This window comes from Emydura macquarii, unplaced genomic scaffold, assembly GCF_026122565.2.
Source record: "Emydura macquarii macquarii isolate MOO-44397 ecotype Brisbane River unplaced genomic scaffold, CSIRO-AGI_Emac_v2 contig_1348, whole genome shotgun sequence".
Taxonomy (NCBI): Eukaryota; Metazoa; Chordata; order Testudines; family Chelidae; genus Emydura; species Emydura macquarii.
Genome location: NW_027131485.1, coordinates 10367219 through 10389922, shown reverse-complemented (window position 1 = coordinate 10389922; position 22704 = coordinate 10367219). Strand labels below are relative to the sequence as shown.

The window sequence follows — 22704 nt, the reverse complement described above, 5'->3', positions numbered from 1 at the left end:
CCTGCACACCTTGGATGGAGACGGGCAGCATCCCGGCTCAGACACACTCTGGTGCCGTCTCCTTTGGAAAACTGAACCGTGCTGGGGAGCAGCTGGGATATCCAGCCGGGCCCAGCTATTCAGCCTGCATAGTGCACATCAGCCCTTCGCTACGCCACAGCGCTCCACAGTGTCACACTGCCAAACTAATCAGACACCTAGCTGGGTGGGCAGACCCTTGAGGGTAGGTGTTTGTGTTGCAATCACGGGGTGCAGCCACAGCTCATGCAGACAGACCCAAGCGAGCTTTGATCTAGCTTGCTCGGGTACTGGAGTGGGGAGCTGCAGGAGCGCAGATCGCACAAGGTCACCCAGGGACGCACCTGAGCGGCTAACCTGGGCTGAAGTCCATGCTGCTTGAGCTAGCTGGATTAGAAGGTTCACCACTCAGTGTTGGGGCTATGGGGAGAAACCAACACATTGAATTTGGGGGCCCCAAATTCAGCCCACCAAAGACAATTCTGGCCTTCAAAGGTGCCTTGTACCAAATCTCCCCTTCTTTTGACAGGTACCCCCAGTTCCACCCACATCCCAGTCCCACTCCCTCCCACCCGCCAAGGTTCTCTCTTGTACCTGAACAATGGTGTCCAGGTTTTGCCTGGACGTAGAGACTGTGTTGATTACAGAGGATGGGCCCATGGTTACCACGGTGACGTGATGGGAAGGAGGAGGAGCTGGTACAATCACAGTGGGATGATGGGTGGGCGCTGGAGGACCGTGTGCCGGCAGGAGCTGGGGAAGAAAGAGACGCCAGTGAGTATGGAAGCTGCCCCAGCAACACCTCCAATGCAGGCGACAACCAGCGCCCACGAGATCCAGGATGCAGGCAGGAGGAGGCAGCTCCCCAAAGGCTGGAAAGGAGGACAGGTCACAGTATCCCAACAAAGGGAACTGAGTGAACACGTGGGCTCTGTGCCCAGGAAACACTCAGTTGACAACCAGCCTTGTGGGAGGAGCTTGCCATTCACATCCTTCCCTGAGCCCTTCTTCACAAGGGCCACCAACCCCTCGCCCTGTGCCCTCGGTTAAGAGCTCAGCCACAAACTCGTTGTGGGCTGAGCTAAGGGAACTGCTCTGGCAAGTCCCCAGAGGACGCAGCTGGGGTCTCCCACCAGCCACTCTGCCGGTTGCCCACCAGCTCTGCCCATGCCTGCCCCAGGTAAGGACGTTACAGTGCCAGCCCGTTTGTCAAGGCTGCCTGCTACAGAGCAGGGCCTCTGCCCTCCAGCTGCCTCGAGTGACGGTCCACCACCTCCAATCCAGGGCTCTGAGGGCCTGGGCCTCACATTAAACCACCACCGCTGCTGCCACACACAACATAAAGGAATATACCCATCCTAGAGGTCCCCCCTCCCACTCCCAACAGACTTAGGGAAGTAGCACAGGCTGGGCTGGCAGCGTGCTCGATGGGTCACAAATCTGGGCTCTGGCAGTAGCTCCTGATGCATCCAAAAATAAGGTTATGGGATTGCAGAGCTGGGATGGCTGAAGGGCCGATAAAATGGAGCAGGTAAATGATGCGAGCAGACCTGCCAGTGCCCCTCAATCCCGACCCGCAGCCCCCTGCTATTGGGGTTCACATGGCGCCAAATCACAGAGGTGGCTGTGGGAGCTGGGGCAGATTCATTTTGCTGGTATTAGAGATGAGTTCTGAATCCAGGCATTTGGAGCTAAAAGAGCACATGCCACCAGCCATTCTTCTCTCCCCCCCCCCCCTCCCCAGTCAGGGGAGGGGACTGAAATGAGCCCATTAACTCTTCCATTCCCTTGAACCCTTCGGGGCCTGAGAAACATCTGACCCCAGACATCTGTCTCAGGGTGTGCCCGGCGGGCTAGCTTGGAACTCCAGGCTGCTACGGCAGCATGTCTGGCTGATCCCAGCACTTTGCGGTGGGCTGCATCCATGCCACCCCTTCCACTTCGTCTGGGGAGCCTAGAACTGCAACAGCCAAACCCAGCCTCCACCCAGAGACTCTTGAACCCTTTGCACGGCAAAGAGCGCCTTGAAATCATCACCAAGACAAGCCAATTGCTGGGGCTGAAACTTGTCACCAATTTCCCCTAATCATCAGGCCATTAAGGACCCTGGCGGCCCCCCAGCACTGGCTCTTGAGGTCGGAAGCCCATGGACACAGGGAGGACTCTCGTTTGAGGCTCAGCAGGACAAAGCTCTAACCAGCCTGCTTCGTTAGTCGCACCAAACCCATTGCTCTAGTATTACACTTCCCTCCCAGTTGAGCCAGCCCCTCTGCTGCAGACTCACTGCACACTGTGGGCACCAAGCCAAGAGGCTTGGTCCAGCCCCTATCCAACCCAGCAGGTAGAGGGAGCTGCAGCGAAACCATCACTGCTTACACCAATGCAACAGCCTGCGGCTTAGTGCTAACATCCCAATAAGACTGAAAGGAGTGGTCAGAGAGATTACTTCCCTCAGCTACTGTTTCAGGCTGGCTGTAGACTCAGGAAACGCTGCATTGGTTCACGTCTGGATGTGTATCTTCAGAAGAATGGAGGGCCAGAAACGTCCATTCAAAAGGTAATCTTAGATTCTGCCACATGGGACTGTGTCATGCAGCCTGTAAATCCAGCAAGCTAGCCTGGTCCAGCACTATACTTCCCAGCAGCACCAGGCTAAGGAGAGATGGGGAGGGGACATGCAGAGACCACCTCAAAGGAGAGGAGTTACTTCTGAACAGTGCCCTCGGAGAGCTGTGCTGATGCCTTCCTTCCCAGCAATAGCTCTCACAGATCCCCACTGCAGGAGAGCAGCCAGCCGTGACCTCTCCTGAGAGGGGCCGAGGAGTCCTGCCAAGTGAAAAGCGACCAAACCTCTGTCCCCAAAAACAGCATCCACTTTCGCCGCAGCATTTGCCAAAGCGGCAATTTGACAGAACGGCCGCATGATTTCAGAAAATGCCATTGAGCCGCCATCACGCTAGGCAAGTCAGCTTGAGACAGCCTGTCACTCTTACCCACTTAGCCTCCAGGACGACAGGACTCAACTCAGATTTTTCTCCTAAGGCCACAAATCATATCGGTTTGACTTTCTACACCGCTTAGCTCTGAGCAGCAGCTACCAGCTCTTAACCCTCAAGGTGCACAAATTCACATACCCCCATACCGCAAGCTGGCTCTGTGGGAGACAGGTAGCAGCAGCAGCGACTGACCGAAATCAAAAAGCCATAATGAAAGTCCAACACAGTTTGTCAAAAGTCTGTGTTGAGGCCCAACCAACAACTTGTCTTTATGGGATGTCAGAGGAGTGGAGTTGGTCAGCAGGCATTTCAGCTCCAAACGCTTTAGTGTGACAGGCATAGACAGGGAGTTGCCCAAGGCGATTTGGAGAACCCTACATTCACACCCCACAGAACAGCAGGTGCCTGGGTGAAGGGTTCACAAGAACATCTAATGGTTTCAACAAGGGAGGGACAAAACGAGAGGTCCCTTTCACAGAGACACAGGAGGCAGGAATAGCAACTAAGCAAGCTTTTAGTGTTGTCAAAGCTAATCCTGGTAACTGCCGAGACAGGAAAAGTCTGATGTATCTGGAAACAGACAGGAAACAAAGTCAAGGCCTTGACCTTGAGCACCTAGCTCCACTGGGCACTTTCCGAGCAGAAGGCTTTCTGGATTCTAACAGCATTCCCCTAATCTCCTGAGATAAGCACAGGTCCACTTGACCTCAGATACCCAACAGCTAGGCTGTTGCACTACCCAGCTGGGAGAAGAGATCTTGACTTGAGGAGGAGGGAGGAGTGAATGGATGGCATTTGGACAGAGCCAGCAGCTCTGAGAATGGAGAGCCACTTCTGCCGTAGCCATGCTGGTGCAGTGAAGATCACTCTGGCTCTGTCCTGGCAAGCTGTACTCCATATTCGGGGAGGAGAGGAAACAGGAAAGTTTAACCTAGCGAAAAGGGATCTGATCCACACTTGGGATCACTGCCTGCTCTCAGATGGGTCTTGGGAGACTTGTTCAGACGTGTAGCAAAAAAGTTCACCTCCTGGTGACCCCACCTGCAAATACAAGACAAGTCCCAGAGTCTGAGAGACTGCGCCTGATGATCACACTGCGGGACTCAAGTCATTGGCAATGGTGGTTTTAAGTGCTCTCAGACTAGACTGGAAGTACCCTTCCCGATCACCTGACAAGCAGGACACGCCTTCCCGACATTCTGTGGCAGCATCCACTACAGTTGAGAGCCTCCGACACACAAAGGGGGAACAATCGCATCCATGTTGTGAGGACTTGGAGGAGACACCAGGCTGTCACCCTTGCAGCCATGACACTGGTTAAGGGGGTTTGTGCAGGCTGCTATCAGGCCTAGGACTCAGATCTCTTACCAGATCCATCTAGCCTGAGCCTGGCTAGTTTGTCGGCCTGGATGACTCTCTGATCCGAGGAAGCCTTCTGACCCGAGGAAGGCTATTGGAGCCTTTATGGAATCTAGGGGGACTCTGATGAAGGTCAAACCCAAGTTGGGACCCTGGTAGATTTGTATGTCTCAGATCTGCAGAGGGAGCAGCCTCCCCCAGGGCATGAGCCACTCTGCCGTTAGAGTGTGGTTAAGTGGGGGAAAGGTACGTAGAGTAGTTCACTTAGAGATCTCAAAGTGCTTTACACTGAAAGGCAAGTAGCATTACCCCATTTTATAGGCAGGGAAATGAAGGCAGGTGTGATGTGGCTTGCCTCAGGGAGCTGGTGAATGGCACAGCATAGTCTGCTGACTCCCAGTCCAGAGCCATGTCCACTGAAAGATGCTGCCTCTTCACGAGCCAGTCTTCCATATACCCCCAGAGGTCTTAACAACAGAAAAAAAACCTGCATTTACAGCCAAGTGCTTGAACACCCTGGGGATCCAGCCTGAAGGCACCACCTGCTGTTGGTAGTTACACCCCATGAACCTGAGGGGCTTCCTGTGCTTTTGTCTTGAGACATGGAAATGAAATAACTAAAGGTCTAGGGCCCTCCCTCTACCAGTCCTGAGGGCTAAGTGCACGGATTGTGCTCCCCAGAGAAACCAAGCAGGACTGGATTTCCCTCGGGTATTTGTCCAGTGGGTTGAGGTCAAGAATAGGGTGCAGGCCTCAGTTTCTTTGGGGAAGAAGATATTGGGAGTCAAGCCATTGTCCTTGCTAGGGCTTCTGTACTCCTTTTATGGCTCCCACCTCTCAAATGGGCCAAGACCTCCTCTTAGAGCAGTTTCATGTACGTTGGATCCTTGAACAGGGGAAGGGGGCTTTGGCTATTAGCATGGCTTCCAGCATCCATGCGTTCTAGGAACCAGCGACCTGAAGAAACGGCTTGCCATGCCTGAAAATATTGGGACAAATGGTTTGCAAAGAGAGGGGTAAAACAAAGCATGAGGTTTGGGTGTCCCATGACTGATGTGAAGTCCTCTGGTGCCACCAGAGCAGAGGCCAAGGAGGAAGACTTGTCTTCTGATTGGATCAGAGGAGCTCCTAAATGGTCTTGGTCTCTGCAGGCAGCCAGGTCCCGAAGAGGACTGCGGTTAGGTGTCCCTTATGGAATCTAAACTGAAGATTTCCTGTGAAAACAGACTCATTCCCAGGGATGCACCCAGGGACTTCTGTCTTTCCCAAGATCATGTCTGCCTCTGGACTGAAGAGATCTGTGCTTTCACAAGGCCAGTTCTTAGCTTACGCCTGACCCGCAGTGGAGCGGCCAAAAATCCTGAGCCAGGAACGTCTGGTATCTTTGGATGTCTCTCAGCAAAGAAAGCCCGGAGGGAAGAAGACACCTCCTAGAACATGTCCGGAAAAGAAAGGTCACTTAACCAGCAAGCGTGGCTTTCCAAGAGTTGCCTCTCAGCATTCACTCATGGGACAGTGCCCCAGTGCCTGAGCTTCAGGAACTTTTTTTTTGGTCCTCAGGAAACGTACTGATCAAGGGGCAGCTTTGGACCAGAATGAGAGATTTTATCTGGCTGTAACTGCCTGATAATTGGCTACTCTCAGAGTCCAGACAGATAAAGGATAGGTCTCACTTCCAAACACGTCCACACACTTGGACATTGATGATGACTCCTTTGTTCTAGACTTTCCATTTGCAGCAGCAGCCCCAAGTTTGCCCCAAAGTAGGATGCTGGAAAATAAAATAAAATCCAGCCCCCCTGCGAATCTAGCCCCAAGGACGACGTTTCCAGGGTGACAGAAGCAGCAGAGGAAAGTGTTCCGGACCCTTTTGGTCCCCTCCAAAGGAATGCCAGGGGCCAGCAAGGACCATTCTCTCTTTTCGGCCTGGAGCGCCAAGATGTCAAAGGTCTGAGTGGCTTCCTGGGCTTGGCTGTTAGAGGAATGGCAAGACCCACAGCCACTCTGCGCAGCAAATCCTGAAATGCCATGACAGCTCTGAGGGCTGGAGGAAGCAGCAGTCAGATCTCAAGAGGTGATCAAGGGGATGCCTCTGAGGGCTGGCCCTCCACAGGCCCTTCCTCCTCTGCAAAAGACAATGGCCCCCTAGCAGCACCATCGCTCACTGACTCAGGGGACAGCTGCAGCAGAGGGATCCCCACAGGAACCGTTAGTATTGTTGGAGGAGACTGTGGCTTCACTCCTTGGAGAAGGAGCCCAAGCAGAATGAAGAGCAACATAGGGTTAAAAGCCTCAAGGTGCACAGTGCCTGTCTGTATTACATCTCTCAAACCTGGGGCTGCCCAACGGGACATCCGAGGGGCCAAAGACATGCTGTGCCTAACCAAAGTTCCCCCTGAGCTGGAATGACAGCAGAATGGGATGGTGCCAAACTCTTGGCACCAAGACTGCCAGAGTCCTGGGCTCAGATCTGGACAGGGGGGCCTACAGTTCTGATGACAGCACCAGTCCACGCAGGGACTCATCCACATGTTGCCATGAGGTGACTGTTCTGAAGGGAACTTCAGAGGCAGCAATAGTGGAGCCAGAGGGGAATATGTCTGGGTCAATCCACATCCTGGGATTTCACTCTCACCCCCACACACACCAGAACCGTGACACAGTACCTGCTGGAGCTTTTACCAGGTGGAATCTGATGGGCACACGCAGGCAGGTGACCAGTTTACTCAGTCAGGACCTGAGAAGGCCCTACCCTTCCAAGACTCTTAGTATCCAGGAAAGCCACATTTGATGGCTGGATCTCTGCTGAAGCCCTTCTTTTCTGCACCATACGAAGGACTTTGATCCTGGGCCTCTGGGGCCATTCTGAGTTCTTTTTTAGCGGGACGACGACCCTCTCCAGCCTAGAATTTTGCATCGAGCTGTGGCACTAAGCAAGGATTAATAGCCACCTTACTTGTGCCTTTTTTTAAAAGGAGGTCTCTGAGATGTACATGCTGCTAGAGTTTTTGCAAGAGTAGGCTCTAGATCTGAACCTTTTGGCCCTTCAGGGCTCCTTTAGAAGAACTTACAGGCTCAGCATACGCCCTTCTGAAGCAGGGAATTTGATGGAGCAAGACAAAACCTTCTGTGCTAAGTGTAAACACAATCTCATTTAAGGCCAAGCACAAAATCTTAATGAAGTGGTCAAAAAAACCTACAATCTTAAGAGCCAACCTGGACTGAATCTAATGTTACAAACTTAATTTTCTACAACTAGATCTAAGGGTTACCTGGAGGAGAAAGGGAGTGGTTGATTTCATGAGCGTGCCAGCTGACGGACAGAGGGGAGGGACTGTTGGAGGGAGGAGTATGGCCTATGGAATACAGAGTTCGCAAGAACTTCATTCACATGCTCCTTAACTACCAACTGTTGCTCACAAAGGTTTCACAACCCGTGTGGTTAGGAGGGCCATGCACATGTAGGTATTTTAACACTGGAGTAAGGCAGAGTGATTTTCTTCAGAGACTGAGGGGAAGGGATCACGCCACTCCGCCCAGTGGGTGGAACCATCCCAGCCCCACCCATTACACCAGCAGCAGAGGGGAAGGACAAGAGGTGGGGTCCCCAGCTCAGTTGGGCTGGAGCCAGGAAAGGAGACAGCCATGCCTAGTCCAACACGAGACTCCAGACCAGACCCCGAGCCATGCACTGCCTTGCCTCCTGAAGATACTAGGCTAAAGACTGATTGTCACTTGGGCACACTCAAAGAGCCCAGGCTATAGGCTGGTGACTGTAGCTAGGAGCTGCTAATTCCCCTACTAATTGACTTTTGATCATTGTACCGTAGTGAGGCAGAGTAGATGGGGAGAGACAACCACCAATGCACTACAAGCATCATGCAGTGTTAAAGAAAGGAAGACATGAAAATTATCGTCTTTATTGTCACAATAAGGATTTTCAAGAGACAGCACCTCACAATGAACGTGCAGGGGTCCAGCAGAGCCTTGTTCTACTCATGGTTACACCGCTGTAAATCCGGAACAATTGAACCAAAGGAGGTAGTCCAGCTCTACACTAGTATAACTGTAACGTGTCCCTTAGTGTCTGGGAGTGAAGGTGAACAGTGAATGAGGCCAGGTGCATGGAGCAAGCCACAATTTTTAAAGAAGGGATTTTGATACAATGAAGATTGGATTATTTTTTTAAAATGGTAAAGGCCTTGCTGTAGCTGAATTTTAAAAATGTAATATGTTCACAGGAATACATAAAGGGAAAGCTTATATAAAACACTTCAACTGGGATTTTATTTTTAATAGAGAACAGGGGGAAATAAGGTGAAAGTTGGCTCCTAAATCTTTATTATGTTCAGTTTTACATTTGTACACAAAAAATCAAAACTTCCGTTTTTCGACTGCAGAAGTAGAAAACATATTTCCTCTGACTCAGACACCCTGTTTGTATTCGTTACATTTTAAAGATATGTATTTGTCAGTTTTCAGAAATGTGATGGGAACAATCTTTACATTTTTACAAAGGATACCGGAGAAGTAGAACTACAAGGGGGTAACTCTCACTTACGATACTATCCGTGCAAGGCTCTCACTCCTCCCTCTTAGCAGGAGATAGGTGGAATTCCTTTAGTTCTTAAGGTTTTGTTTAGCCTTAAGAGCAGTAGAAGTGGGTTAAAGTACAAGCCAGGCTTTCCACTGGCAGCTGTGTACCACCCATTGTCAAGGAAAAATGATGCCTTCAGACCGTTCCAGACAATTCCTATGAGAAAGTGAAGCTCCCACAAAGAACAAAATTCAAGTTGAACAATGCACAAAACAAAACAAGTGTGCCTCAGAAATTCAAAAAACCAAAAGTGCAAAAGAGAACAGAGCACCTTAAAACAAGGAAATTCCAAGCATCAGGGAAAATCTTGCAAGAGGTCTGTGGAGAAGCAGAATGAGAAGCGAAGGGATATAGCTACGTTACAGAACACCTGTGATGAATGCATCTCTAACACAGGCCGTGGTGATGGCATTGGAATTGGATTGCTTGATTTGAGGCAATCAATCAGCAGTGTGAAAGGCAGACAGTGTGAAAGGCAGACAGATACTTAGCCACAGTACTTTCAATAACAGCACTGCCAGCACGCAGGGAAACAAGGAGACCTTCCCAGCGTTTTAGCAGCAAAGCCTAGGGACCTTTCGACAGGCGGCGCAGCGCTTCCACGCACACCAGCTTTTGCAGGACTTTCCCCATTTCCAACGATCCAAGTGGTCTGAGAGGTGCTGTGGAACAGACAACAGCATAGCCCCGCAGGGAAACGGGAAGGAGGAGACGGGAGACTCCCCACCCAAATGCTGCGTAGCCAAGAAGAAAGTGCATGGAGCTGGGAGCCAGGAGTTCTGTCGCACTTCTAGTGAAGTGTGTGTGCTCGTCAGAGCCCTAATTCCTGAGTGGAGCCAACCAAGCATCAGCCCCTTGTTTTACAATAAAGTAACAGATTGCACTTGGTCAGTTCAGGCAAAACAGGGACTAAAACCCAGGTCTCATATGGTAGATTCAAGTCTTACCTACTCCACCACATTGCCTCTCAGAATCCATGTGCCAACTCTATGGGCTTGGCTTCCTGTAACCATTGCTCTATTACACCAAAGTCCCCTCCCAGAACCAAGAACAGGTCCAAGGATTCCTGAGCTCCAGCATTTGCTTGCTGCCTAGTGTGACGGAGTTCACGCAATGAAGCAGTGCCTCCCGCCTTGGGAATTAGCTCTCTCAGCCAGCGCGTCCTCTCCTAGTAGTGCCTTGCCTGCCGCCTTCCCTGCCTGCAGATCCACCTCAGTCCCAGAAGTGCAGCATCTTCTTCAGGATTCAGCCCTCTGGCCATATCACCATCCATTTTTACCCCTTCTGGGGGGTAGGGAGGGGAGTATCTCCGTCAATAGTCCAGCCACTTCTCTAGTGGCAAGTGGGAGGGGCCTGGTCTCTTGCTGCCTCTCCTTAACTTCTCCGCCAGCACTACTTCAAATCCCTGGGCCGCTTCCCCACAGCCCCACCCTCTTCTTCGCCCTCTTCTCGGCCTCCAGCCCACAATTCCTAGCAGCCAGCCAGGAGCTCCTGCTTGCTGCCCTGGTTCCTGCCAGCAACTGCTCTGTCCCAGATGCTACCTTCCGCAGCCCGCTAAGAACACAGTCCTTTCTCCTTAGGCCACCTACAGCAACTGATGCAGCTCAGCCCTGCAGCTTCCTGTTATGTAGCCCACTGGGCCCTCATTGGCTGCTCCATGCAGCATCTCTCCGATTGGCTGCTCCCTGAGTAACCTCCCTTGGTTGCTTTTTACCCACCCTTTCCACTGTGGGGTGGGCACCCCATCACACCTAGCAAAAAGTAAAAGAATGGCAAAGTGTGCCAACTCCCCCCACCTGGTGGCTGGCCAAGAAGGATAAGTTACTCCCCTTTAACTCAAATGGCAGAGATCTGTGCCGGCCTCCAGAAATCCAGGATTGAAACCCAGCTGATGGCTCAAACGGGTAGCTCTTATGGTTGCACATGATGGAGTTTGTTTGTCCAGTTCTCTTTAAAACCTGATGGGGTCACAGCGATGAGCCACTCTGAAGAACAAGTTAGGTAATTATACCATTGTACTCAGCTCGTTATGGCATGTCACAGAACAGGTGCAGCACATTTCAGTCATTTGTTGCATGGTCCGATGGCCTGCGTCACGGTCTGGCAGATGTAAGCGTATGACCAAGTGTACGGAGAAGGGCCTCCCCAGATGGGCACGGGAAGAACACGTGCAGGAGGAATTCGGAGATTCCCCGGGAGAGGATCTCCCTTGAAGAGCCTGCAATAAGGTGGATGAGGAACAAGGGCTTGAAGCTCCCTTGCTTTGAAGTCACCTTCCACGTAAGACACAAGCTCACAAGGAGTGAGTTCAAGACTCTTTGGCAGGACCACATTAGTATTGCACTGACACAAAGGGCTTTGGGAAGCACAAGCCCTGCACTAAGCTAGCCAGGGGCTGTAGAGATGCTGTTCTGCCTGCACTCAATCGTCTCAGCCGACTCAGGCTTTAGTTTGGAGAGGTTATTCCCCAGAGCATTCCAGACCAGCCTGATGCTGGACTTACAGGACTCTTGCTACGGTGCCTCAAGGAGGACTTGCAGACTTGCTCCATGATTCTGAGGTGCTTGGGGCACCCCAGCACATTGTGTTAGGCTCCAAGGCAAACACTAATGATCGCGACCATCAGAACTGCAGCACTGACATGATCTGAAGCCCCTGAGGGTGCTCCTTCCGCACTCGTTCCCTGTGGAGGGCAGAGAGAACAGGGCACTGGCACATTCAGGGAAGAACTTGCAAGCTCCATAGAACAAAGAAATTTGGATGCCAAACATCACAGCAGGCACCAATACCAAGCACCCTTCCAACTGGCAGCCCAGTTTTTAGCCAGAGTGCCTACGCTCCGTGCTGGCGCACCAACAGTAAAAAAGAGAAGCATCAAAGGCTAATAAGGTCCCCAAACAAAACAGGCACCCTGCGCTGCAGAAGACAGGCAATGACAGGCTGGGTACAGGAACCGAAAGGGCATTGACGAGCATCATTGGGATGCTGGGATCCAAGACAGAGCTAGCGTGATGGCCAACGAAGCAGTCACCTGCTGTGAGCTCCTTTACGGACTGTGCTCAAGAAGAAAGTCTGGAAAGAGGCGGGACCCAACAACCCGCAGGATGCCTGGCTCCCGCACTACCTCACTTCACTGCCCTTCAAATAATAAGCCTTAGGGAACGAGGCAAGTGCCACCAGCTTTGCAGGAAGGAGCTAATCGCTTCCAGGGGATTTGAAAAGTAACATCCCACCCTGCCTCATTCACTACACTCTGCCCAGCCAGGGCACTAAACGAGGCAGGGGCCTACAGGAAAGACATTGTATATGATCGTGCAATTCAACTGCATGGCAATGCTCAAGGAGGGAACGGGGGATCAGATTATGCAGCAACCTTCACCTAGGCACGTGATGCTTCATGTGCAAGCGTTGGCCTGGCCAAAACGGATATCCGCAGCTCACACGAGCCATCTGCCTGCCCTTCACAGCGAGGGTTAAAGATATTTCATTTTCCCTAGGCAAGGAAAGGCTTTTCTATGGTGTGTTCACGGGATGTACAAACATCACCACTTGCTGGGGGGAGTTGGAAGCCATGGATGGGGGGGATGTTAGCTCTTACTAGGTTAAGAGGCACTGATGTCCCTGAGGGAATTGGCTGTCTTGGAGTGGGGATGGTGCTTTCAGTGCTAGGTTGCTAGTTCAAATGCAGAGCAAGTCTGTTGCAATGGCAGTTAGCTCATAGCTCTCCTCCCACAGGACAGCTGTCGTGGACAGATTTCTGCACCCCAGAAACCAAGAACCATCCCTGCTTACCCTTAGCAGAAGAGCCAAAGACTGAACTCCCCCTACCTGGATGTGCCTTCCTGGGAAGCACCCAGGGAGACCAGTGATGGGATGCTGGGGACGCCACCTGGCTGTGACTGCTAGATGGACATCACACTCCAGCCAGCAGAGCTGTCCACTCAGCACCAACCACACCACACTCTCCACGAGCCCAAGCACAGCCGAAGGTGACGTTCCATAGGTCTAGCTCTCCCCATATGGTGGCCTTAAGGCCCGAGATCTGATCCAGGTCTTGACAGCATAACCTGGGCCCTCCTGTATGTGGTCATTCTCAGACAGGACCACCACCAGTGGTGAATGAAGCTCACTGCTACTCAAGGGAGAGTGAGCTAGACCAATGGAATATGACCTAGATTTCTGGATGGAGGAATAGAGCGAAGGGACTACGTTACAAACCGTGGTTCTCTCTTCTCCCCCACAGCCACACTCAGTAGCCAACCCTTCCCCAGCAGCAGCCAGATGATGCCCTCAGCCTGACAGCTGGGAAGACAGAGTCTCCGCCACCACTGCCACACAGCCCCCCCTCCCAGAAGGGGAGGTGTGAGAGCCGTGCATGCTGTGACCCTTCCCCCTCCCCTGGAGCAGAGAGCATTGCCAATGCCACGCTCTCAGCCCCAGCCAGCCCGAGGATGGAAAGACTAAGGTCTTCCTGGTGGGAGGTGCACAACGCAATCCACCCTGTCGTCGGGCTGCTCCCCCCAACACCCTTGGATTTCAATACCTGCACATAAGGCTACGGGTCTGAGAAGACACCTGTGGGCAAAACCATCTGAAATCTCTCTGCAGATGAGCTATGGACAGGATCAGAATTTGGGCCAAATGTGATCTCAAGGGGGTTGGGGCGGTGGGAGATGGGAAGTAGGGTCAGCGCACTCACCTGAGTTCGGATCTGCTGCTCACGTTCCAGCTTCTCCTGGTGCAGCAATCTCACCTGTTCCTGCTGCTGCTGGAGCTGCACCTGCTGGGCGATCACCTTGAGCTTCTCAGGGTACATGTGGGCCTCCAGGGAGCGCACCTGCCAGCCAATCAGAGAGAGGAGCCCATACCATTGGGTGTGGAAGAGGAACACAACTCCCCCCCCATACACACACACCAAGCCCTGCTTATCACGCCGCTGCCAAGGCAGTCTTGCAGCTTGGCACTCCAGGGGAAACCATTTCAGCGCCAGGGATTCCACCAGAGCACACCACGGGTCCTCGCACTGTCCAACCCCCAATGCTTCCATGAGGCGAAGTGACAGCAAGAGAATTCGACAACTGCTGGATGCAACTAGCAACCAGTGCCAAAGCCTAAAGGCCACTCCTCTGTGGTGAGGCCGCTGCAACCGGTGACTCAGCTATACACAGTGGCAGCACGTGTCCTACACACCCCTTGCCACAATCCTGCGGTGAAGAAGGATGAATAAAGCAGAGACATAGGAAAGAGCCCATCTGCCTGGCAGGGTGCCCCTGGGAAGAATGCAGGGAGGTTGGGTGTCAGGTGAACACCTGTTGTGAAGATTACCAGGGTCCCTTAAGTGACGATATGAATTGGCCGTGGATCTGGTGGAGGAACAGATCCAACGTTACTCTGTGGCCTGGGCTCTGCTCCTTGGTCAGCCACAGATGGACCCTGTTGAAAGGCTGAGACTATTACATGCCAGACCTGCATAAGATCAAGTCACTGGACTCCTGACAAGTTTCTGCTCCACTAAAGCAACAAGTGCCAATTCATGGTCTTCAAACGCCCACACCAGTCTGGTCCACATGCCATGCTACTGAGAGTTCCAGTCAGCGCTACCACGAGCGCTGGAAGAGACAGGCAATTATCTACCTATAAGTCCATTTCCCTGTAAAGCCCATTGCAACAGGATTGTCGCTCTTTGATCTTAGCATGAGACAAATAGGATTTCCACCGCTCTGAAAGGATTTTCATCCCCCAGGGCAGTGGTAGCAGCTTAGAGCACGAGTCAGGTCCCCTACCAGCCGGGGACCATCCTCCACAGCTACATAAATGCAGCCTTCCAGAAGCTCCAATCATTTATTTCAGTTCTGCTGAAGGTGAAGTTCCCACAACCTACGCTCCAACAGCAATACAGTGCAAGCAGAACACCTTGGAGAGAGAGCCCCAAAATCAGAGGTGCTGGGTGGACAGGTGACAACTCTGTTGACTGATCCCTTTCATTCTGCTTCTCTGAAAAGAGGGGACTCTCCTCCCTAAAGATACCATTCCCCACGAGGCGCACACAGCATAAGGAGCTCCAAGGATGACCAAAAGGAGCAAAGCCAATGGAGTGGCAAGAACATAAGCTGTGCTTTAATACAAACACTTCAACGTCTCATCTGCTTGGACGTTTTGCACTTGAGAGGAGACAGTAAATGAGATACACAAAAAACTTCATACCAAAAAAAATAGGCAAATTAAAATCAGGGACATCCTGAAATAAACCAAGGACCTCTTTGAGGGCTGGAAGAACAAAGGGTCCCACGCCTCAGGAGCAAGTTCATAGGCTGAAATGGCATTCACTACTGAGCACAAATCAAAGCAATGAGGCTCTGTGTATGTGGAGAAGAGATCACAGCAGCACACTACAGGATGTCTGCAACAGAAACAGCCCCAAGACAGCCTAGCCTTGAAATGGCCTTCTAGTTCCCAGCCAGCCCGGCCAGGGCACTGCAGCACTCCAGCCAATTGGACCCTGCAGTAATGGCACTGCTCAGCAAAGTGGTGCCAAATGCAACTAAAATCTGGGCGGCTCTTTCAGGGCTTTAGTCACTCAAATCAGACATCCAAGCACTTTCAGCACTGAGCACCCAGAGAAAGGCTTCCCCAGGGTTGGTGTGAGGAGAACTGGACTCTGACACCACCTTGGAGAGAAATCTCAGAGGAGTCCACAGCACCCACCGGAACCTCGTGAAGTCTGGCAACCACAAAGTTCCCGTGAAGATGAATGGGATGGTCAAATCAGCTTTCCAAGCCCAGCCTTCCCCTACCCTCCCTAGGAGGGACCCAAGAGGAGAGCCAGGAGACAGACTTGAGAGCTGTGTGGTCCTTGTCTGGGGTGCAGGACAACAAGCATGGCTGGTCTTCCCAGTAGCAACACCCACCTCCACCACATCATCTCAGAGTGGGAGGGAGATGCTAGTACCATCTTCAGGGAAGAAACTGTTTTTTCCTCCAGTTCTTGAGAGAGGATCTGCGTGAGGGGCCTGCCGCTCATCCCTCCTTCACCAGCTGATCCAAAATAAAGTCCATGAGCATGGCAACTCATGCTCTCGTAGAATCCCAGACTGATGGCAGCTCCAAGTCAGCCACCTTGGACAGTTTCAGTAAGAACCAGGGAGAACAGAATCCTCGCCTGAAGAGATTGAACTTGGCGTTCCCCATAGTGGGAAAGTACTTAGCATCATCCAAGTCCTCTGGCTCCTCCAAGTCCAGAGAGCAGCCTCAGTCAACCTGGCTCTCTGCCGGACCTGACCCAGGCCGCTGGAATTATCGAGGGGCTTGGGGGAGGAGTTGAAGGACCTTAGATTTGGAAAGCAGAGAGACATCTACTGCAGCAGGCCCTGTGTCAAGGCCAGGACTTCCTGCGTTGGGAGAGCCGACTGTCTCAGCACAGGTGCTCAAATCCATCCGCTGGGTCCAGGCTAGAGGGATGCCAACAGGCAGATCAGGAAGGCCTCACTGAAACCTGATGCAAAGCTGCCTGGAGCCAGGGACCTCCGGAAAGGAGTGTGAGCATCTCCATCTCCACTGTGGAGGCTTCGCCTCATTTGATGACTTAGAACTCCACATCCAGGCATCAAGCCCCGAAGGCGCAAGTGAACCAAGGAGCCAGCACTGGAGAGAGCCCTTGGCTTAACGGGAACGGAGCTGTACACTTCACTGGATCTCTGCACTTAGCAGTTCACGGCCCCGTCTGCACCAGCATGGGATGCAAGCAAAGAGTTTGGGGCTCAGCTGTCTTGACTAGCTCAGGGTTGAGTTTTGAGGTTTAGCCTTTGAAGCACTCTGGACCTGCCTCATGTTGGACTTCCAGGTGTCTCCTCGGGATGCTTCAAGGAGAGCTGTTAAGTGCTCCACATTTTAGTGCCAGGGGCAAAACTTGTAGACATCAGTCACCCTGTACATCATGCCTAGGGAGACAGCACAGGCACCCCTCCCAGACACGACCTGAAAGTACGGAGCAGCCCTGCGCTGCCTTCCGACACGCACCAGCAAAGACGGCGTGTCGAGAGACATGAGCAAACCCAGAAAGACTGAGGCAGATCCATCCAGAGCCCTGATGTGCTACAAACACGTGCCGTGGCCACATAATGTAGGCAACCGACAGGTGAAGAACTACAAGGTCACTGGCAGCAGGCCAACGTCAGCAACAGCAGGTCAGGAGCTCTTTAGCCAAGGGGGGGAAACGGCTGGAACGCTGGGAGGGTAGCGTTTATACTTTTCAGGATATGGCACACAGTGTGCTGCAATGGGCCGGGCACCCACTCTACCTGCTACCACTGCCCTCAAGGCCACAGATGCTTACAAACTGGAGACACAAGAGAGAATCCTGGCAGACGGTACGTCAGAGAAATTAGTGTCACCGCACATTTGATGTGTTCATCCGCCATCGGCCACTAGGGGGCGCCACAAGATAGCAGATTGCCAGCACCCCCAAGCTGAGCACACAAGGGGGCAGGGAGCAGGCAGCTACCTCCCTGAGGAGTCAATCTCCCTGGGACAGGTGAAGCAGCCGGGTGGTTCCCCTCCTCAGGCTCTGGAGAGGCGGTCAGTTCCGGCAGACCCCCCTGCCTGGCCCGGAGAGCACCCTCCTTGCACCAGCTGCCGTGCATCCAGGCTGCCCGCACCCCCCACAGGCCTCACCTGTTCCTCCAGCATCATGCGCACCGAGCGCTCCTTGTCCAGCTGCTGTCGGAGTTCGATCATTTCTCGGCGCAGATCCTCTGCCTTCTCGTCCTCCCAGATGTCTGGCGAGCCAATGCCTTCGTCCTTGTCCTCTGCCCGCCGCCGCTTCGGGGAGGAGCCACTGAACTCCTGACAATCAAACACAAAGTCAGAGGCAAAGGGACCACACAGTGCTTGCATGGCCTTTCGATGACCACCTCTCCCCCCACGCACACACCCCCCCACCTCATGGGGATCCCAGAGCATGCCACAGACTTCACCAGCAAAATGCAGCCACTTCTGGAGTGGAACACAGCAGCACACAGTGACAGGACAACAGCAAGCAAAGAACCCGTATCCGGGTGAAGGCAGGACAGCTGTGGCAACACTGGGAGTCATGAGACTCCAGTTCTGTAGCCAACCGTAGCCCTCTGCTATGAGGGGGGGAATACGTTCACCCTGCCTCTTTGCAAAATACAGACCTACAGATGAAAGGGGCTAAGTGCCAGCGGTTACTAATTACCCCTACTGGCACGTGGCCCGGACTTCGGGGTTAACGCTTTTGCTTTTAGACTGACCTGGATTTCAGCAAACCCTCTGGGCAGGCAGCTCATGGCACCTCCAGGAGCCCAGTGGTTTTCTGGCACCACACTGGGCTACTTGTTCCAGACCCACGCCCAGGGAAAACACTCCCTCCTCAGTCACCACCACCACCACCAGCTGCATCCCTGAGTCTGTGTCAGTCTCCCATATTAACACCATCCCCAGGATTGACCTTGCTTCACTTGGTATCCAACAAGATCACAGCCAGGGACAAGCCACTGCCGCACTCCAGTTTTCTTGGACAACTGTCCAGAAATGCCTGAGAACTATAACCCAGCCACTAAAAGCCATCAATATTTTGGTCACGTGGGAATAGATTTATCCCGTGTTAAAACACAGCCAGTTCCCGAGCAAGGACCCAAGTTCCTGCCACACAGCTGTCATTGCACTGCAGAAATGGAGACGCACAGGGACACCACAGCACTGTGAACGCCATCCCACAAGCCAAGGGTTAAAGTGAGCTCACCTTTGGCCCTGCCAGAGCATTGAAAACTCCACAAAAGCGAGCGGTGGACTTGTGCTGGATTCACCACTCGTGCTGAGAGCAGCAGGGCTGCAACCTCTGCCTGCACAGTCCCGGCCAGCTAAGCCGAGGGGTACAGGCACAGCTATGTGGAGGCTGCAGGCCAGGGGCCCAGAACTGCCACATGGTGGCACAGACACTGATGCAGATCAGCCCCTCGCTTACATAAGCGACAAGTACATTCTCAGAGTGGAAAGTGACTGTCGACAATGCTCCCGTAGTAGCTGATCAGCATCAGGACACCCCATCCAGCGACCAACTCTCCAGTTTGCCTTGCCCTCCACAGGGGCAGATTGTCTCAGGTTCACACTACTTCACGACAGTTTCACAGCAAAACAGATGCAGTGAAGCTCAGAGATCTGGATCACACCAGCACAGGGACAAGCCAAGAGGACTGGGATACAGCAGCCAGGGAGGGAAGGAGCCTATACCCAACTTCAGAGTGTCATAAGGATGATCGGCAGGAAGCACCGCCCCCAACCCAGGATTTCAACTCCTGATCTGGAAGAGTTTGAAGGAGAAGCAAGAGGCCTGACTGGCCACGCACCGGAGAGAGCAGAGTAATCCCACCAGGTGACACACAGAGAGAACCAGTATTGTAGGCGTGTGGGTGGGCAAGAGAGACCAGGGTGGGCAGGGGTTACACTGGTCAATAACAATTGCTTCTCATGCTGGCCAAGGGGCCTGGGTTATTCTGTGCTCTGGAAGCTTTCCTGGCACAGAGGCAGGAAAGGGGAATGGCGGAGAGAAAAGCAGCAGCTGCGCTACCTGGATGAACCGCTTGAGCTGTGTGTTCTGCTGCAGTAACCGAGTCTTCTCCTGCTCCAGGGAGAAGATGTATTCAGCTGTTTGCTGGAGAATCGCCGCCTGGGGAGAGCCAGCAATAAAGATTAGTGGCACAGGAAAGGTCAATGTGTCAAGCCCTGTCTCTGCTCTCATCCCCACCCCCGCCCCTCAATATCCCCCCAACCAACAAACATAATTGGAGATGTTTCCTGGGCCTCTTCCAGATAGAATCTCTTGGACAGCTGGACTCCTTGCACCAAGGGGCAACTGGGGGTAGGGGACATAAGCTGCCACTGCTCCCAGAAGAGACTTGCCCAAGGCCATGCTAGGTCAGTGTCAGAGCTAGGACTAGAATTCCAGGCCAGATCTACAATACAGACCTATATCGGTATAACTATGTCGCTCGGGGGTTGGAAAAAAAAAAATCTACACCTCTCAGCAACACAGTTATACCGACCTAACCCCCTGTGTAGGCAGCACAACGTCGATGAGAGAGCTTCTCCTGTCAACATAGCCACCACCTTCCTGGGATTAACTCATGCCAATGGGAGAAGCTCTCCTGTCAGCGTCACAGCGTCTTCACTAAAGCACTACAGCTGCACATGAAGACAAGCCCCAGTCATCTGACTCCCAGGCCCTTAAGCCACAAGTGTTCCCCCCATCAAGCCCTGACCAGAAAGACTCCTCGGTGCTTGAGTAGCCTTAAGAGGAGCTCACCCCAGACAGTGAAATGCACACTGTCCCTCGGTGCACCAATGGTAGCAGTGAGCCATCCTCTTCCCCAGCTGGAGCCCCAACTTGTTCTGGGCATGCCTTTACATCCACCTCTAGCCTCTGCCAACGGGCCACGCCAGCCTCCTAGATCACCCACAGCATGCTCGCTGCCTCCCAGGTGCCCTAGAGCCTCTGCCCCAAAGAGGCAGGGGTTAGCATCTGAGAGTTACTTGGCAGCCTGTGATGAGAGTTGCTTGGTCTCACCCAATTCCTAGTGGACAAGTTTCCAAGTTATACAATCGACCACCGTATGTGGCACTAACAGACCCCTTTGAGCTCAGTCTGAGGAGGGCTGAACAAGACTTCAAGTCCCCGCTCCACCAAGGCAAGGGTTAGGCCTCGCCAGGCCAGGCCAGGCCAAGCATATTGGCAGGGCAACATGGGAGACACCCACCCTGCTGCTTCGCATGCTGCACTGATAAACAGAGGACATCAGCCCCCCATCCCACGTGCCAAACCAACACCTTTTCCCCAGCACTGAGTTTCCTTTCGGGAAGCATCATTAGCAGCTGTCTAGTTAGCACAGCAGGGAGCAGCATTTCCAGCCCTCTATAAGGATGAAAACAAACATGCATCACAACACTCTTGCTCGAGGTGAAACCATGGGCTGGGCTGTAGGTTCCACATAAGCACGGGGAATTATTTAGCCATCTGAAGCGGTTAAATTAATCCTTTTTGCATGTCGGGGCTGGTGTCTACTATTGTTCAGATCCCTGCAATTTACAATGCCATAGTGAACTGCGGCTGCCCTGAATGTCTGCGTAGAGCATCAACAAACAGCAGCAGCAAAGACAAAAGTTACTAGCACTATTTGCCACAACTTTATATGCTCCAGGGAGGCCAAGAGAGAAGACGATAATCCAGATAGTCCACACATCAAGGGGAACTTTAGCAACACGGAGATCTAAGGGCACCTAACCCTCTACTGGGCTCCTTGGTCTTATATTAGTGGAAACTAAGTGCTTCAGTGCCTAACTGGCTATGTTCAGAGGCAGCAATGTGCTCCAGTGGAAGCCAGTTTGCTCGCTAGAAGCTGCAAGGGGGTCAATGGCAAAAGAATCCCATCCTGCAAAATCCAGGAACTCTTGGAGTCTCTGCGCCTTGTCTCCTGCAGAACTCCTAAGCCTTGCAGGAGATGGGAAAGGGCCCTCAGCTCTCTAAGGTTTAAGACAGAGATTGGGATGGGATTTAAGAACTAATATACGCACCCTGTTCTGGCGGAGCTCAGTGCCTTCTACATTTCGAAGTACGAACAAGTCCGATCACCACCCCAGCTCAAAGGACCTAGGCTCCCTGCTCTGGGACTCCTACATGGAATTGCCCGGGACAGAAGCAGCAGTGGGACCACAGACTTGTGGCGACAGGATCTAGCACCAACGTATGCACCCGGAGCATTCCATTTTTGTGCCACCGTGACAGTTTAAATGCTCCAGGTATTTAAGCGCGGGCACCCACAGAATTCCCTCCATAGAACATTCTATTAGCACAGATTAAAACTGCTTCCCTGGTAACAGCTTCATATGAGGCAACAAGAACATTAGTTTTACAATCCCTAGGCATTAAAGAGCAGGGAAGTGGTCAGTGATGGTAATTTAACTAAATATTCCACTCATTTGCTTGACAACACCCACATGAAAAAATGCAACCTGCATATTTGCTAGCTTTAACTCTGATCTACAACATGTTTACAACCTCTTAACATATAAATCACCAGCATCGTTTTTGAATTGCAAGGCTAATGAGACAGCTGTATTACTCACCTTTGCTATCATGTCAATGCTCAGATTTTTTTTTTTTAAAGTTATCTTCTCCTTCCATGGTGTGTACAAAGCTGTATGTATAACCACCGGGGCAACCTTAACTGAAAGCTGAAGTTTTCTGAGTGAGCTTATTTAACTTAGAGGTTTTTTTTCAGATACACCTGTTAATAGCTAGATGATCCTGGCAGTCCAGATAGAATCTAGAGACCCATCCTGGGCACAATCATGCTTTGTCAATCTCTCAGACAGACAGACAGACAGACACAGCCTTCCCCTCACCTTACTGAGCTTCTCCCCGTCTGTGTGTGGAATGAGGGTTTTCAGAGACTGGAAGCCGGCATTGATGCTCTGCATCCGCCTTCGCTCGTTGCTGTTTGCGATTTCTCTGCGTATCCGCCGCTCCTGGTCCCGCTGGGTCTCTGGGGTCAATGGGATGTTGGCCAGGCTACGAGAGACACAGAGGGTTAGCGAGGACAGCCAAAGCTCAAGACCCTCCACCCCCAATCTGCAGGCGGAGTTTCACTCTTTATGGCTGCTCTTCCCAGATGCCACCCGTTTTGCAAGGACCAGATTGGTAGGCAAGGAACTTTCAGGGAA

The 22704-nt window shown here is 52.4% G+C and overlaps 1 protein-coding gene across 5 annotated transcripts in view; it reads right to left on the bottom strand.

The window, feature by feature from the left end:
* TFAP4 (transcription factor AP-4) overlaps window positions 1-22704 on the bottom strand; it is a 33643-nt gene that overhangs the window by 1812 nt on the left and 9127 nt on the right. Inside the window, exons 2-6 of one of the 5 annotated variants that reach the window (XM_067551115.1) lie at window positions 22387-22552; window positions 19556-19654; window positions 17641-17811; window positions 13724-13807; window positions 613-771 (exon numbers count right to left, since the gene is read on the bottom strand). In XM_067551115.1, coding sequence (XP_067407216.1) covers window positions 613-771; window positions 13724-13807; window positions 17641-17811; window positions 19556-19654; window positions 22387-22552 — 679 coding nt within the window. Of the gene's footprint in view, window positions 1-612; window positions 772-10103; window positions 11189-11249; window positions 11654-13669; window positions 13808-17640; window positions 17812-19555; window positions 19655-22386; window positions 22553-22704 lie in introns of those variants that run through there. The other 4 variants (XM_067551114.1, XM_067551117.1, XM_067551118.1 and 1 more) reach the window with 4 other exon arrangements.